This window comes from Camelus bactrianus, chromosome 8 (assembly GCF_048773025.1).
Source record: "Camelus bactrianus isolate YW-2024 breed Bactrian camel chromosome 8, ASM4877302v1, whole genome shotgun sequence".
In the NCBI taxonomy this organism is placed as follows: domain Eukaryota; kingdom Metazoa; phylum Chordata; class Mammalia; order Artiodactyla; family Camelidae; genus Camelus; species Camelus bactrianus.
In genome coordinates, this window is record NC_133546.1 from 32,807,527 (window position 1) to 32,823,953 (window position 16,427).

General features: G+C 40.5%; 1 protein-coding gene and 1 long non-coding RNA gene across 3 annotated transcripts in view; one reads left to right on the plus strand and one right to left on the minus strand.

Annotated features, from left to right (window-relative positions):
• Positions 1 to 4,650: 4,650 nt before the first annotated feature.
• On the minus strand, positions 4,651 to 15,669 carry HEY2 (hes related family bHLH transcription factor with YRPW motif 2). Its single transcript, XM_010965513.3, has 5 exons — positions 15,367 to 15,669; positions 13,337 to 13,415; positions 13,125 to 13,208; positions 10,717 to 10,798; positions 4,651 to 6,804 (listed from the first exon to the last, which is right to left on the minus strand). Exons 1-5 carry the CDS (start codon positions 15,447 to 15,449, stop codon positions 6,119 to 6,121), a joined length of 1,014 nt encoding a protein of 337 aa, XP_010963815.1. The 5' UTR covers positions 15,450 to 15,669; the 3' UTR covers positions 4,651 to 6,118.
• A 340-nt stretch (positions 15,670 to 16,009) lies between these two features.
• The window catches only part of LOC141578358 (uncharacterized), a 168,991-nt gene continuing 168,573 nt past the window's right edge, over positions 16,010 to 16,427 (plus strand). The window contains exon 1 of one of the 2 annotated variants that reach the window (XR_012508631.1): positions 16,010 to 16,336. This is a non-coding gene — a long non-coding RNA (uncharacterized LOC141578358). The remainder of the gene's footprint in view (positions 16,337 to 16,427) is intronic. The other variant, XR_012508632.1, reaches the window with a different exon arrangement.

Below are 16,427 nucleotides of genomic sequence, written 5' to 3' on the forward strand. Positions count from 1 at the left end.
ATGACCACACTTGACCATTTGTACTGTGCTATGCTTATCTTTGTGCTGTCAGAAATATGTCAGAATAACAAAATAAATTTAACAGTGGCAACTTGTGAGACATAAAAAGTGACTGGCTTAGTTCCAGTTTAAGAGGCGGCTGGTGACTGTGACAGAGAAATGTGTTATGACAATAAAATATGGTCTGTGTACCTCTGTGTTTTGCTCTCCCGACTGTGAACACGTCTCCGTCGTCTTGCCAGACCCCAAGGGAAGCCTATTTAAGGCAGCTGTGCTGGGACAGACTGGCCAGGATATGGGAAGGGGCCAGCCACTGCTGGCCCAGGAGAAAGCTTACACAAACACAGCTACACAAAGCTCTGGTCATGTTGTTTCAGTGGGAAAAAAAAGTCTTTAGATTCTCTGCAATTAAGGAAAAAGATTTTTTTAAAAATGAAAGAGCTAGGAAGCAGAGTTTTATAGTACAGTAAATAATGTTCAACTTGACAGCTTATACTCAGGAAAGGAAAGGTTAACTCAAGATCCTCAGTTGTTTTAGGAGTTTATGAGCAATATAAAATACATCACCCCTCTTCCATGAGTGAAATATTATGAATAGTCATTCTTTGCAAATAGTTTTTCTTCTGCATGAGAAAATGTGTCTTTGTTTTCACTGCAATGAAAACACAAAACTGTTACAATGAAAACTTAATGCATGAAAACTTTAGAGTTAATGTGCCTCTTTCTATCTCTTAAAAAAAAAAGCTCATAAGGCATTCTATTACATGCATATTCCATTTCATATATAAATCTCTTCATTCCCATAGACTAATAGAATGACAACAGAGGTCAAGAAAACAGAATATTTGGTTCTCAGAAGGCTAAGAATTTAGAGGCATATAAAAACGTCTCTGGAAGTAAGAGTTTTGAAAAATTATACACATATAAACTGTTAACTGCTTTAGAAAGCATGTTTAACTGCAGGCCAAAGAGTCTAGGTTTGTTAAAAAGCCCTTCCTGATAACAAGACTTGTTAAAGTGAATGGATTACTGAGCAGGTCTTCTTAGGCCAAATGAAGAATGTTGTTTTATGACATGATGGACCTGGAATGTATAAACATTCAGAATAATCCAGCATTTTCCCCTTAAAAAAAAAACTCTTCTCTTTCAAATCTAATGGGAAGACCAAGGATTTTTTTTCAAGTTCAGTTTACTCAGCTTTCTAGTCTTAATATGGCATGATTTTTAACAAGCTTTTGTCAACCACCTTGACTGAGATCATAGAATAGCCTTTGGTAGGTTTACCAAGGGTGACTCCACCCATGAAGATAGGTAGTTTAAAACTTCCTGAGATCTCAGATGCTTGACAGTTGAAAGTTAAAACTAGGGAACTGCCAAGATAATTTTCTTTTATGTTGTATTTAGAATAAAGTGGGGTTGTTCTTTTCATAAAATATATCAAAAGGGTCAGATGGTGGAGATTTTTATGCTAATATTATACAAATTTACTCTTCTCTTTAGGCAAAGTGACCTCAGGCAGGTTGAAATTCTTGGTTAGTCTGAGTGAATGAGTCCAAAAGCACTGCCAAAGGCCACAGCCTCCCAGGCAAAGGTATGGGCTTATGGGTCAGACAGGCCTGGGCTGAGTCACAGCTCAGCTGGCTAGGTATGACCTTGGATAATCAACCTTTTTTTCTTCAGTTCCTAACATGTAAAGATAATAAGACTATATATACTTGAGACTAACATTGTAAATTGAAGTGACTACACTTCAATAAAAAATAAGAATTTAAAAAAATTTTAAAAAAGACTGTCTACTCTTTAGGACAGTTAATGAGGCTTAAATGAGGCAACAGATTCAAACACTTACTCATTCTAATTGACAGAGTTTAGCAGAGAACTGAACAGTATTAGTGGTTTAGTATTACATGTTGTATTCGTTTTTAGACCTGTGATTTAGGACCCAATTCCCTGACCAACCCCATTCCTGTCTGATCCTCTGAAGTGAGAAGTGAAGTTAGAAAGTGCCACATGGTACCTAAGGAACCATTTCTCATCTGCCTCTGGCAACATGTACAGGATTGTCTATGGAAGCCAAGGGGATTTTTTTCTTTCTAAGATCTCTCAACCAAGTTCAAAGACTTACCCTTCCTTCCAAAGAATATGAGCTATAGTCACAGTTTATGACGTCATATTTGCTACGCTTTTTTGTAGTTGCTGAAATATTCACAACCTCAGTTATTGCTTAGATCTTAAGAGAATTACAAGAGGAAGTTAAACCCCATTCTTCAGTAAAATGCAGAACTAGGAGTAGTCCCATTGGGCAATAAAAACATGAAAAGCTTAAAAAAATAGATCTATCGTGAGACCATTACAAAGTCAATCCAGATCCTTTGACTAAGACCCTATGCTGATGGGATATTTTTTAAATTAAGCTAAATCACCCATATTTTAATCTTTGAACATCTCTAGCCAAGGATTTATAAAATTACATTCAAGTACAACATTACAATATTGCCTCAACTCCAAGATGCCATTAAATTTTTTTTTACACTTAGGAAATTGGGATGTGTAAAGTTATGTTGTGGTGGTACTTTTCCTTAAAAACTGAACTTAAACCAATAATATATCTTGCAACTGATGGGGTCTTAGACTTAAGTAAATATGAAATTCTAAAATTATCTTGCTTTGTGATGATGTTACCTAAGGTGATTACTGTCATTAACTTAATTATTGGCGAAAGGGACAAGTTGAATACATGATGAAAATAATTTAAAAGGCTTTATTAAGATTAATGATACACATGTACATGTGGATCTTAGAGCCATCATTCTAACTGATATTTGGACTTTTTATGTTTCAGCTTTACTTTAAAAGTCCCTCAGAGTTCTCCAAATATGATAGGAAACATTATATTTGTAATTGCAAAAGATCTCAAGGAGAGAAAAAGCCTCCCTAAGGAGTTCTGTGAAACGCCTTTCCTCATAGTCTCAGGGCACCTCTTTCTTTTGAGGGTCCCTGGGTGGCAGCCATGCCCATCAGTGCCCGGGCGCAGGACCACACATTCAGATGGTCCTACACAACAGCAGAAAGCTGATATACACAGCACATGATAGGTATTCAATACTACTTCTGGCTCACTGATATGAAACACAAACTGTGTTCTGATTAAGAATACATACAGCCTTTATCATTTAGGGAAAACCAGATTTCTAAAAATATCCCTTTTCCTTTCTTTTCCCCCTTTTCTCCCACTCAAAATCCTTTGAGTTAATTTTGGGATTAACTTTTATACAAGCAAAAGCCATAAATAAATCAAACCCTAAAAGTTATTTTCCCCTTGAGCAATAAAAACACTTTTTTTTTTCTGTTTTGGTAGCAAACATGAAAATTCCCACACCTGAAGGTAGAATACCACTTTCGCAAAACATTGGATCAAAGACGGAAAACTCAATGGTAAAGTTAATCCAATGAAATATGATGTTAAAAACTGATGATGTGAAACACTGATCTAGAACCAATTGACTTTAAACAAACGAAACTACTGACAATGATTATCCTTAAGCACACTGACAACCCTTAGCAACAATGTAGCAAGTTGGTTGGCAAATATTTTAATCAATTAAATTGAAAAACAATAACCCATATGTAATTAGAAAGAAAAAAAAATGTAAGAGTATAAAAAAGGAAGAGAAAGGGGGGAAAGGAAAGGGGATTTTTATCTTAAATTATTTAATCCAAACTTAAAAGAAAATCCTGACTGCCAAACAGTTACATTCTAAAAAAAAGTTCTTTGAATGCTGACAATAGGCACAGAATCACCTATTAGATCCTAAATAAAAATTATTTCTATGCCTGCTGTCCGCAAACTATGATTAAGGAGCATACTCCAGATACCACTAAATCCGTTTCCTTATTTGTTACCTAATCCCATCACAGCTAACTGAAGATACAATAACCACAGAGCTTACAGACAGGAGGGAAAAGGATCTGCTTTTGCCCATTTTTTAACCCACTTATACAGAAAGAAAAAATCAGCTAAACTATATGCTTGATTTTTCAAAACTAAAATAATATGAAAGGCCTCTCACTTTTTCCTTTAACTCTGATAAGCATAATAAAAACATTGCTTTATTTTTCTTATATGTTTGACCCAATAGCTTCAGGAATTCTGAAATACTCTATTTTAGGCTTCATTGAAGAAAGAGGGATTATCTGCATAATTTCAACTGTATCAAAAGAAATCTTGAAGTAGGTACAGAGGATTCCTCATCAGGAGGCATATATTTACCTAGCAGGTATGCATGTTATGTTTTAAAACCCTCTACAAATATTTCTGAGTTATAAAATGTAGGATGCATTTTAGCTTAATACCCTGTGTTCGGTACACTGTTATTTGGAGTTCTGGTATTTGCATTTTTCCAAGAACCATGGTTAAGAATAAAAGGCAGAGGAAACTGACCACTTCCTGCCTCCAAATAATGTCATACTCACCTATGCTTAATTGATTTACAAGCTCAGATAAATGATAAATGCTATTTTCAGGTAAGCTGTGAACTATATTGAATGACTTTGAAAAAGAAAAGCCATGGCTTAGTTTGTTACTGAAGGAAGGCCTTGCTTAAAGTTCATGTCAACTTTCCATTCTGCAAAGCAACTCATCCACATAAAAATAGTCAAAAAGGACTTCATTTAATTAGTGATATATAGACTTTTGCATAGAAAAAGGTTACAAAGTAATGCAAAAAAAAAAAAAAAAAGACTAGGTACAGTAATTTTAAAACAAATATTTAAAAGTATAATTTTGCATAATGTTTAACATTCTCATAATGTTTATTGCTTTCTCCACACAGCAGAGAAATGAAGTGCATAATAATACATGCTGTGTCTTTATCTTTCAAACGTAAAATCTCACGTGCTCAATTTCAAAGTATTAAGAGATTATTTTGTCATTAAACAAAATAAAAACAATAAAACCAAAACACCATTACGTAGCACTAGTCTAGGCATGGACCAAAATAATTCATGTACATCCCAATGCATACATTCATCTTGATTTGGGATCAAACACAATCACAGGCTTGACAAAGAACACTTAAAAATTGTGGCTTTTCTCTTCCCAAAGCTCTCTCCTTCCTTCTCTCATCACCTCCAGAAATGCAGCTTCTCCCCACAAGGTGACAAAAATAGATCTGACATGTTACCGGGATGAAGTGAAGAGGATAAATACGTCAAAATTATCCAAATGAAGCTGAATAAATTAATCTACACTTTTACTAACTGGTGAGTTTTCAAGTTGGTATGAATCAAATAGCCTCTGGTGGGCACACAGCAGGCAATTGCTCCTAGGTGCACTTTATAAAACGTAGCTACGGTTTATATAAAGAAGCACCATATTTTGAGCCATGAAAAAAAATATTTTGAGCCCTGGGGGTTTGCAGGCAGGGCAGAAATGCTTGTTAATCTGAGCACTGATGTAATAATTGCTTATACCAATGCACTGCTGAACGTCACCACTTGGCAAGTCTGTACAAAGAAAGCAAACTAAGATAAAACTTGAACTTGAAAATTATTTATCCTTTTGGCCAATAAAAACCTGTTGGTTTCAAAAGAGCGCTCTTCTCTGGTACTGTGTGAAAATGTCTGCAGCCTAATGCAAGACTTCCATGCTTCTCCTTTCTTAACCTGACCTCTTTGCTCTTCTTTACTTGTGCAATGTTGTACGCTCAAAAGAAAACTTGATTAGCTCAGGCACTTATGACACACGAATATTTTTTTCCATCTAGTTTCAAGAGAATTCAGTCACGGCTTTTTCTTCCCCAATTCAAACATCCTGATGCTTGGCGGGATGGTACGGTCCATATATTTTCCAGGAAACTTCTAAAGGGAAACAAGTGTGAAGTTTTCAAAAGTTGCTGATGTCAGTTACCAAACTGTCTTAAACCAAAAAAAAAAAAAAAAAAAAAGAAAAAAGATAATAATACCACATTTCTACGTGTGAGGTTTGTGTCTCAAATAGCGTTCTCGTTCCTTTGTGGATCTGCAGACATCTGTATGGCTGCTTTCAGGGTGCAGAGATTTTAAGCTGACTCTGAAATGAAGGACATTCAGTGACTACTGCAAGAAGTTCAGTGAAAACTTAAAAAGCTCCCACTTCTGTCCCCCAGGGTCGGTAAGGTTTACTGTTTGTTCCGCTGCTTGTCTGCTGAGGGCTGGACGTGGCTGATACCGACAAGGGCGGACTGATGGCCGTGGCCGCTGCCACTGCCGCAGCCGCGTTTGGGGGGAGCATGGGGAAGGCCCCAGCGAAGGACAGCGGGAAGCTGTGCGCAGCGGCCGTGGCTGCTGCGGCGGCCGCGTGGACAGTGGCTGAGAGGGACAAGAGAGAAGTGGAGAGAGGTGGCACGCAGGGGGCAACACTGCCCGTCGACGGCATCCGAAGGGCGGAATCTGCGTGGGCAAACGTGGCCGTGAGGAGGGCGGAGCCGTGGGCAGGAGGCACTTCTGTCGTGGTGGAGAGGCGACAAGGCGTGGACTCCGACGCGTGGAGTCCGTTGGGTTGGAGCAGGGCTGCGGGGAGATGGTGGAAGGCCGCCGCCCAGTGGTGCGGATGCAGCGGGTGGTGGTGGTGGGCCAGAGAGGAGGTCATCGCCACCGCCTCCCGCTGCGAGGCGCACGTGCTGAGATGAGAGACCAGGCGCGCCCGCAGCGGATCGGAGGAGTCCAGGCCTTCCACGGAGCTCAGGTACCTTGCCACTTCTGTTAAGCACTCTCGGAATCCAATGCTCATGAAGTCCATAGCAAGAGCATGTGCGTCAAAGTAACCTAAAAGGAGGTGTGCGCAAAGTGGGGGCCAGGAGAGAGTGAGGAAGAGAATGATACAGTTACAAGGAGTAACCACCACTTACGTTCCACTCTGTTCTCCACAGATTTAAGTAGAAGGCCGATCCTTTCTGAAAACATTGCCAGCTATATATGGTTGTAATTTTGGCAAAAGTTAATTAAGTGTACTTTGCAATTCACATGTGCGACAACTCTGGCAATGCTATATACTACAATTGTTCTTGCACCCAAATATCACAGTGGGGGAAAAATTAAGAACATCTGTGTTTCAAACACTTCCAGGAAAAAAAAATGTGGTGTCTCTTCTTTTGTATTGTGGGACACTGAAATTCTCTAGAAAACTTTATCATGGTAATGCAGAGTAGCAGTCTCTCTCTCTCTGTCGCATGACTTGGAGATTAAAGGGTTTATCTGTAACATTCTCGCTCTCCTGGCATTTATAACAGAGATGTGAAATGCATATGAGCAGTTTGAGAACTTTTTTAGAAATGTGCTAGAACCTCTTAATAAATTCACAAATGCTTCTTGACTCACGATTTTTTTTGGCAACAAAATGAAAACATTACTTTCTATGAAAAAAAATCTGAAGAAAGCAGAATGATTAAAAAATTTTGGTTACGAATTTGAAGATCTTATTTTTCTATCAGGCAATAAAAAGCTCCTTTACTGATATGAAATTACTATAACTCCTAGTTTTCCCGAAGTTCAAATATGTATTTCTTTCATTGGTTAGCTTACTTTTTCCTGGCTTCCACCCAAGGAAAAATGTATATTAATTTTGTCAGTGTGTATGCTGATACTCCCACAGCTAAGGTTACTACCATAAAAATAGCCAGAGTTGATCATGTTTATAAGAAGCTCTTTTTATCCAACAATAATACATTAGAATAGAAAAGAATAATGTCACCACTTTGAATTAGTAACCTCTGATATATATAAGCATATCCTTTTCAGATTTTTTTCTCATTTGTAACTATTCCTTTGGAGCAATTTTCAAATTAAAAATTAGTCTACTCACTTTTGAGGTATATATACATAAATGACAAATATCATATTCAAAAAAAGGTTATTTTCCTCTAAGGCATTTACGTGATCTTTTTTATATTTTTGCAGATCAAAGTATTATCTGTATCATCTATTAACAATTAAACTTACTAATTATGTAATCAAAATGCTTTGGAAAATAGTAGTCACAATATTTAAAGTCCTAGAGCTTGAATTCCAATAGAAATTTGTAACTCCCCAAAAGAAATTATGAGCAAAATGTATACCATTAAGATAATAAAAAAAATAGCACAAAGCTGATATAAGAGGGTACCACGAAATGTGGAAGATCAGCAACAAAAATGGTTATCATCCCAGGACTTCAGCATTGTTAGCAATAAAGCTCCTCGCCTTTGGAGGGAAAGCTCTTCCTGAAGAAGATGCCTACAAAGAAAGATGTCACAGAACAGTCCTCAGGATTCTCTGTAAGGCTTTGCAGGCTTCTGACTTCCAGAAGAAGAAGGGAGGTAGTGATCAGAATAAGCAGAGTCTAGAAACCCAGAGGGATGTAGAAATTTAGGTTACTCTACTAAATCCTCTCTAGAAACGGCTGCAATACCAAGATAAAGAATAGACCAACAGAACTGAACCTCAGGGGCCTCCAAGAATTTTCATGAGTAGGCACAAGGTAATTGAAATTTGTGATTTGCTGGCTGTATGTTGTTGTATATGGCTGAGTTCTCTGGTGCATCTTAAGGAATATAAATTATGTAATTCCTATTCTATTGCTGAATGCGGAAGGAAATGACCATAAGCAGCTGTTTCCTGTAAATGGATCTTGGGCCAACAATAATAGCACACAGGTCCCCACCACTTCCATCACTGCTCTACGGGCTTTAAGTGAATAAACTCACAACAACCTGGTGAAGTGAACACTCTCACTGTCCTCATTTTACAGTGAGGAAACTGGGGCTCAGAGAGGGTTAGTCATTTACCCAGGGTCACAGAGCTAAAAAAGTGGCAGAGGAAGAATTTGAAACCAGGCAACCCAACTGCAGAGTCTCTGACCTTCACCGGTATATTTTGAGGCCCCCATAGCAGTTGTGAGTCTTTAACAATTTGAGCCCACATTGCCAGCCCCTCTTCTTTGGGGCCCACATGCTCTCCTGCCAGATGACCTCTCTAATGACCTGGCAATCAGGTGACGTGTATGAAGCTTGCTAGGAAATGTCTGTTCACAAACTATTTTGGGATGAATTTTAGGACTGTTCAGGTAGCCAAGAATAGCAACCAAGATAGAACTTAGCTTTTATAATAAGGCGTAAGAACAAAAATTACTCTTTAAAAGCATTGCTAATGCCAAATATTTGAAATGCTGATAAAAATTCTTAGTCTTGTAGCTAACAATGCCAAGGGGAGTAAAAAAATCAAACAACTTCCTGCACCATCGCTGACTTGATCAGCCTCCTCACAGCCTGAGGTCACAACTGTAGAGATAGAATCACAGGGCTGGAGGGGCCTTGAGAGCTCCGAGTGCGAGTGTAGACCTCACAGTGCAGCCCAGCACTTCTGTCCAGGCTTAAAGGCGAGGCAGTGGCCAAGCTGGGCTCTTCTCTATTATGCAAGAATATTTGCATCTTACGCTGAGGGTAACATTTTATTAATGAGTAGAAACCACAATTCCATACCCATTCAGGGTGGTTATTCATGCAGGATGGTTCCTTGAGAAAGTACAACAGAGGGTAAGTCACACCCCATGTGGGAGGGCTTTCCTTTACAATGATCACCCCCCACCCAACACAGGAAGAAGATGGTGATGGTCAGGGCTGATGTTCTACAGGTCCTCAGCAGTATGGCCATTCTGGAGTTAAATACAGAAACGTTCGTATACCAATTAGTAAAGAGCTACTCCCCTTCAATGCCCTGCCCCTGCTCTGATCTAGGGCAAACTATGACACCATGTAGTCAAAGGCTGATGCTGAGCAGAGAGAAGCCTCCAGGGTGCAGCTGACGCAGTTAGCCTCCTGTGGTACCCTCTCCTTATCCAGTTATCAAATATATGGAACAGCACCCTTGGCTAAGATGAATACCAAGGCCTGCTTGAAGGGTGAAAAGAATACAGAAGGGAAAAATCAACTCTGAAAGGTGTGTGAGAAGTGGGATAATGAAATCGGAGTGAATAGGACAGCTTTTGGGATCTCAGGTCCATTTTTAGCATGGAATAAGGGTCCATCCCTGACCCCCCTGGATGATTCCTCCCAGAATCATTATCCAGGACAGAAGACATCTCTCCAGGGCACTGGGCCCAGGGCACCTGCTCCTGTTGGCTCTCCACAGGCATGATGCAGCTCCAGCAATGGTTTCCAGGACAGAGGCTCACTACCTGCACTTCAAATGCTCTGTGTGGTCTAAATCCAAGACCAACCAAACTCTGAGAGCAACAAAGTACATAATTCTAGACTCACTTCTTTCGGAATAGCTGTATTATATTGACTCCCATCCCTGATGTAATGGAGGGAGTGGGTGAAGGGAAAGAAGAGAAAAGAGGATTGCTTCTAACCTCCTGTTTATGTTTGGATGTTTGTGTGTTTGTTCTGTCTTTCTGTACAAATTCCAGCATGTGCTTCTGAAAGTCCCACACAAATCTCTGACCAGGCTGCTGTGAATACAGCTTTACTCCCACAGTATTATGAAAGCAAACACAAGCCCAGGGTCAAGTGCTTCTTTTGTTCCAGAAGTTCTTTCCCACGAGTTCAATCCTGCCATTAGCATTGATTTCCATGGCTTTAATCTGGGACCTCCTATCTCAGCTTGTTAAAGAACTGTTCCACTATGACTTCCTTCCAGTCTTAGGGAGAAAAAGTGAAAAGAGAAAGGTAGAAAGGGGGAAAAATGAAGTCATCCACTTACCTTTACCCCCGGTTGCCTGGAGCATCTTTAAATGATCCACTGTCATCTGCAATATTTCGGCTTTTTCTAACTTTGCAGAGCCCTGCACAAACAAATAATAAAGTCTTAGAAGTCCTGCAGAAATGAATTTGGAAAAATTTACTCTGAATTTTCAATTTTCCACCTCACTAGAAAATTCTGAATTTAATTTTTTCACAGAAAAACGTGAATTTTTTCCTGCCTTTACATACAAACACTAATTATGTCACACCCAATGCCATTTTAACTTTTAAAGACTAAGAGGCATAATAAATAATTTTAAATCACAAAAATAATTTTACTAAGATCATTCCACCACAACTATTCCAACCGCAAAAATCTCAAGTTTTGCATCCAATTCTGTCGTGGTTAATAATATACTTTATTTTATTAGGGGATATACTATACTCTTACATAACACAAGTCTAGATCAGTTGAATCCAACTCTGGAGTAAAAGCAGATAGGATCTGAGCAAATTATTGTTAAAAGTGTATTTTTCAAAAACAGAAAATTCTAATTTGCCTTTAAGGTAATTCATACGACACCACTGGTAAGTAAAACCAAAAGTGCAAAGGGAAGACTTTCAAGATTTTTTTTTTCTCCCCAATAATTACCAGTAGGTGTCACTGTAAATTCCAAGACCATAAACAAGAAACAAGAAAGCATAATCTACCTCTTCTCTAACAAGCATCAGAAATGCTTAAGGATATTTGAACCATTTAAAATAGTTCTTAATAAAATTATCTTGGAAATGTATTTTATGTGCCTTCCCCCATTTAAAAACAAGGCAACCCCTGGAAACCAAACCAATTTAAATATAAATATGCCACCTCAAACTGTCTCAGAGGGCTGTGGATGGCTTCTAATTTCTTGGAAGAGCTAAATAATTAAATCAGTATGTTTTTTATTTTGAAAAGGAAACTGAAGTTTATTTCAGGTTCCTATGCTTTACTTGTTTTGTGACAATTGTCAGCACCCAGTACATGGTGAGAGTGCCAGAGTTATTTCAACTGCTAGAAAGAACACTCTTCTAATCATCCTGTGATGGGGCCAGCTCACTAGGGTTGGTCGCCAAGCTCAGCAAATGGGAAAGCCTGTGTTTATGGTAACTAACTGCCAGACAACTGAGGTTGGCTTTTAAGGTTTAAGTTGACATTTAAGGGAAAAAAAAAAAATCTAACAAACCAAGAAAAAAAATTACCAAACTCTTCCTCATAACTGTAGACATTTCAGTACGCAAAGTAAAAACCTCACTGATTACTGATATTTTCACTTTCAGCCTATTTTCATGAGAAACGCTACTAATTAAAACTACCATTTGCATGTCACATTTAACTTATCAAAGACAGTTTCAGCCCATAGAATGCGTGCCTTTTTTTCTCTTAAAAATGTATAACCAACAACATATGACATCTTGTACTTCTGTCAATATTCAATTTTTCCTTGAAGATGAACAGTAGTTTCAGTGAAAGTGACTAATAACAAAACTGCAGTTTCTGGATAATTTCCAAGGGCTTTGTAGAGCTTGCTTTATAATGTTTGTGGTTCATGAAGCGAACAACAAAATGAAATAAACAAACAACTGCTGTGCTATGCCCTATTTGAATTTAATTGAAAGTATTTCAACAAGTTATGAGATGCCATATTCTTCACAAGATGCTCTTAGAAATCTGACCATTCGCCATCACGGCGGGAGGAAAAACATAACTTTTCCAAAACAACAAAGGAAGATTCAAACGTTTGGCTTCCTACTTTACTAAGTGTGCAAAACCTTTTATTTTTTTGGTGAAGGAATACTTGAATTCTCAAAAGGGGAGTTTATGGCTAGTTTGAGTTTTACCAAACTTCCACAAAGATGTCTCAAATCTGACATCATTCTATTAACCCAGCGATTAAAAATGAAACCAACTGGTTTGGTAAATAAATTTTGTTAGTATTATTTTTAGGAAATGGAGCTAGAGATGTTACTTCCTCAGCTTTCGTTATTTTTTAAAATAAAAAGCTTACTTTTTTTCAATAGTTTGGGACAAGAATGAAATTTCACATATGATACGTCTTTTAAAAACTGTTTTTAAAAGAGTACTACACACAGCTTGGTTTTTAAACAAAACCACTACTGGTATTCATAGAAAGAACAGAGAAAGCATGAACATGTTACCCTTAAGGGGAAAATAAGCTAGAGAATGGAAATGTTTTTCAACTTCATGATGGATTATGTTTTTAATAGTTTTGCCACAACAAAGCATTTTATTGAAATAGCTGCTCTGTGCCAGATCAGGGCACACACACCATTATTTTAATGAGCTTTAACAAGAACCCACATTCCCAGATGAGAGAATCAGATTTTTTGAGCTCTTTGGTGGGGTGGTCAGGGGTGGGGGCGGCTTACTTGTTTTTCAAAAGCGGTTGGCACCAGTCGTCTCAACTCTGATAAACTGTTATTTATCCGATCTCGACGCCTTTTCTCTATTATCTATCCCCAAAAAGCAAAACAACAAAAGTCTATGAATACACAAACAATAAAACTGCTCATCATGGAAAAATATAACTGCTATACATTAGGCTGGATTGCATGAAATAAAAAGAAAAAAAACCACATACCCCTCTCCTTTTCTTTCTTGCCATAATCTGAGATGTTGTCGTTGGAGAATTCGATCTAATCACAGAGCTAGTACTTTGCCTAAGAAGTAAGAAGAGTTTGTCAGGTGCTGTATTAACATAACAATGTTTCTTCTGGGTGCTTGATGGTACATATTAATAAATATTCAGAGTGATGGCACAGGTCAGGTCCATGTTATTTTATTCTTAATTCTTGCTCTTAACATATTTAACGTGCTTTCAGCCCTTATATCTCTTTTCAGGTAGGAATCATGCCTTTTTTTTTTCCCCCTTTTAATCTTAATGAGTCATCCAGATGCCAAATTCACTGGCAAAAACATCCCTGAACTTTTATTAGGTCTCCCAGTGAAATAATTATGGGGAGTCAGGTGAGAAGTTAGATATTAGTACTTCCTGGTTCCACTCATAAATGTTTCTTAAAAGTCAGCTAATCTCTAATAGCATCCCTCCTCCTCCCTCTGGTCAGACCCACTGAACAAAGCAAAGCTATTTTAAAGTAAGGGCCATGTTTAGCACTACTATGCAACAGATACACCGTCATCACATGTTGTTCCTAGATGCAATCTTCAAAATAAACAGGTTACTTTATTATTTCAAAACTTCAATTAGTCACACAGGAAAAAAAAATGACAAATTCAATGTTTTCTATACTAATCTACCAAAACAATGCCCGCAAATTACATATGCCACTGATAGAAAAAATCAAAATTAGATCAACTACTAGGTAAATGTTTTACTTGAAAATAAAACCCTAGGTATCTCTCAGCCTTCAATCTAAGGTTAAACCTCTCAGAGTTGTAATCCATCTTTAGTTTGCTAATGAAAAAATATTTTATATTGAAAGTTCAATCACATCGCTACTCTGTCACTTGTAACTTTTACGACCCTTTTTAGGATGTATCTGTTTCTCTTCATAATTCACGGATACTCTCCTTCTTCATGTTCTCAAATTCTCCAGGTTCCTGTTATTTGTTCTCTCTCATTTTAGAAATGTTGCACACACCAGGTTCTTATTACCTCACTTTCTCACTTCTGGATCTTATTTCTGAATTAACTGCTCCCCTCATTCCCACCCCTTCTCAACTGGTTTTACCTTTCACATGACATCTTTTGTTTTTCAGATCTTATTTTTTAAGATGACACAACCACGCTTTAATAATTAGAAGATACTTTGCAAACAACGTTTCATGTGAGATATCTTTTCTTCTGCCGGTTCCAGGCTTTGGTCTGCATATATTAGAATAATAATATTGAAAGAAAACCAGTTTTTCAAAGGTAGAAAGAATTCTGCTCTTTGAATGACAGTTGCAGATAAATAATTAAGGCGCTTCTGGGGATGCCAATTAGAAGCAATTATCATTTGACCCGCCTTGGCACTAAAACGCCTCGGTAACTTCCCTCTGTCACTGGAGTGAAGGTCTGGCTTCCGTGATCACGACCCCGATCTTTTCCAGACTTAAGAACAAGCAGTCAAAGAGGTGATGCCCTTACAGCTGTCACTCACTCTCCCGTCAACCAAGTCACACACGATCAACCCAGAGATTTCAACCTATTTAGCCTTGACATCGCAAATTGATTTAATTTCTCCAAAAAGCAAGTCATCTTTCAGTCTCTTAAAACTGTTTTTCAATCAAATTTTTTTCTCTTAGCCTGGCCCATTCTGAAAGTGCTCCCAAATACAGTTTCGGTGGCGGGAGCGTCGCCGGTCGCCCGGACGTGCCAGTCCGCGCGCCCAACGCTGACAGCCCGGGACCCTCCTTCGCCAACTCCTGCACTCTTTCAGTCGCGTCAGCCGTCCTCTCCGCCCCACCCCTAGAGTGAAAACCCACATGCCTCGCCCCACCCCAATGCACGCTTCGTGAGCGCCCACCACTCAAAAGTTTTTTGGGCTAAACTTTCCCGTTCAGTTAGAACGCCGCGGAGAGAAACCTCGGGATTTCCAAGGAGCCGCTAGTACACAAAGCTCCCCGACGCCTCTGGCTCCGGACAGCTCCCGCCGAGCCCGAGCTCACCCCGAGTAATTGTTCTCGCTCCCCACGTCGATGGTCTCGTCCATGTCGCTCTCAGAGGTCGTCTCCTCGCAAGGGCGCTTCATCGCGGCGAAGACCGCGCGGGGCACAGCCAGTCCCGGGGCACAGCCAGTCCCGAGCCACGGACGCTAAGCAGGACGCAGCGCCCTCCCTGCCTGCCTCCTCCCTCTCTGCCTCCTCCCTCCCTCGGCCGGGGCAGGCGCGGCTCCGGCGGCGGCGCGGTCGGCTCCTCGCGGCTCTTTCCCACGCCGCAACCCAGCTCGGCCGCAAGAGCCGGCGCCGGCCACGCCTCCCCGCGTGGGCGGGGCCCCCTCGGTCGCCACCCGCGCGCAAGTCCCCGCCACCCCGCCGGGCACCGCCTCCTCGGGGGTCAGCGTGCCCCGCGATTGGCTGGGACGGAGGGGCGGGGCCGCGCTCGCCAATGCCTGCCGCGGAGCTCGGGCAGAGGCGTGGGAACGCGGCCGCGCGTCTGGGGCCCGGGATCCGAGCGCGGGCGGGGAGAGGCCGCGGCGAGCGTGAGCGCAAAGTTGCTAACTCTAGACAGGGAAGCGTGCGGACGTGGGCACTGGCGCGGGCGCGGGCGCGGGTGCGGCGGGGGCGGGGGCGGGCCGGCGAGGGGCGGGCCCTGGACGTCGGTTTTTGGCGCTCCCGCGCATCCAGCCGTCTGCCAGTGAACTTTCAGTCCTGTGTTTAAAGAATAACCCCAAGAACGTGGCTGAGTGTGAGAGAGCGTGTATGACGTCGGGAGGCGCCGTGGCTTAACCGAACCGCCCCACTCGGCTGTCCCTTGTCTGGACCAAAACTGCTGACTGACTGACCCTGGCGGTCACAGTTGCCCTCTGGGGTTTTTGAAAACCTTAAATCAAAGTTACTTTTCTCCCTGGCAACTCCCAAGGCTACTTCCGCGGCCTCTGGGCTGTGAACAGATAAGGACGTGAGTTTCCCCGACCAGGTACTTACCCGCTGGCGGTCGGAGGGTCTGAGAGACCGGCTGCCAGACGATTTTCGATTTGCTCTAAATCACTTCTCTCCTTTCGGCCACT

Coding starts and splice junctions, on each gene's coding strand:
- HEY2 (XM_010965513.3), bottom strand. CDS start 15,449: ATGAAGCGCCCTTGCGAGGAGACGACCTCTGAGAGCGACATGGACGAG. Junction 13,416..15,366: donor AGCGAGAACAATTACTCGGG/GTGAGCTCGGGC, acceptor CTTACTTCTTAG/GCAAAGTACTAGCTCTGTGA. Junction 10,799..13,124: donor CAACCGCTTTTGAAAAACAA/GTAAGCCGCCCC, acceptor TTGTTTGTGCAG/GGCTCTGCAAAGTTAGAAAA.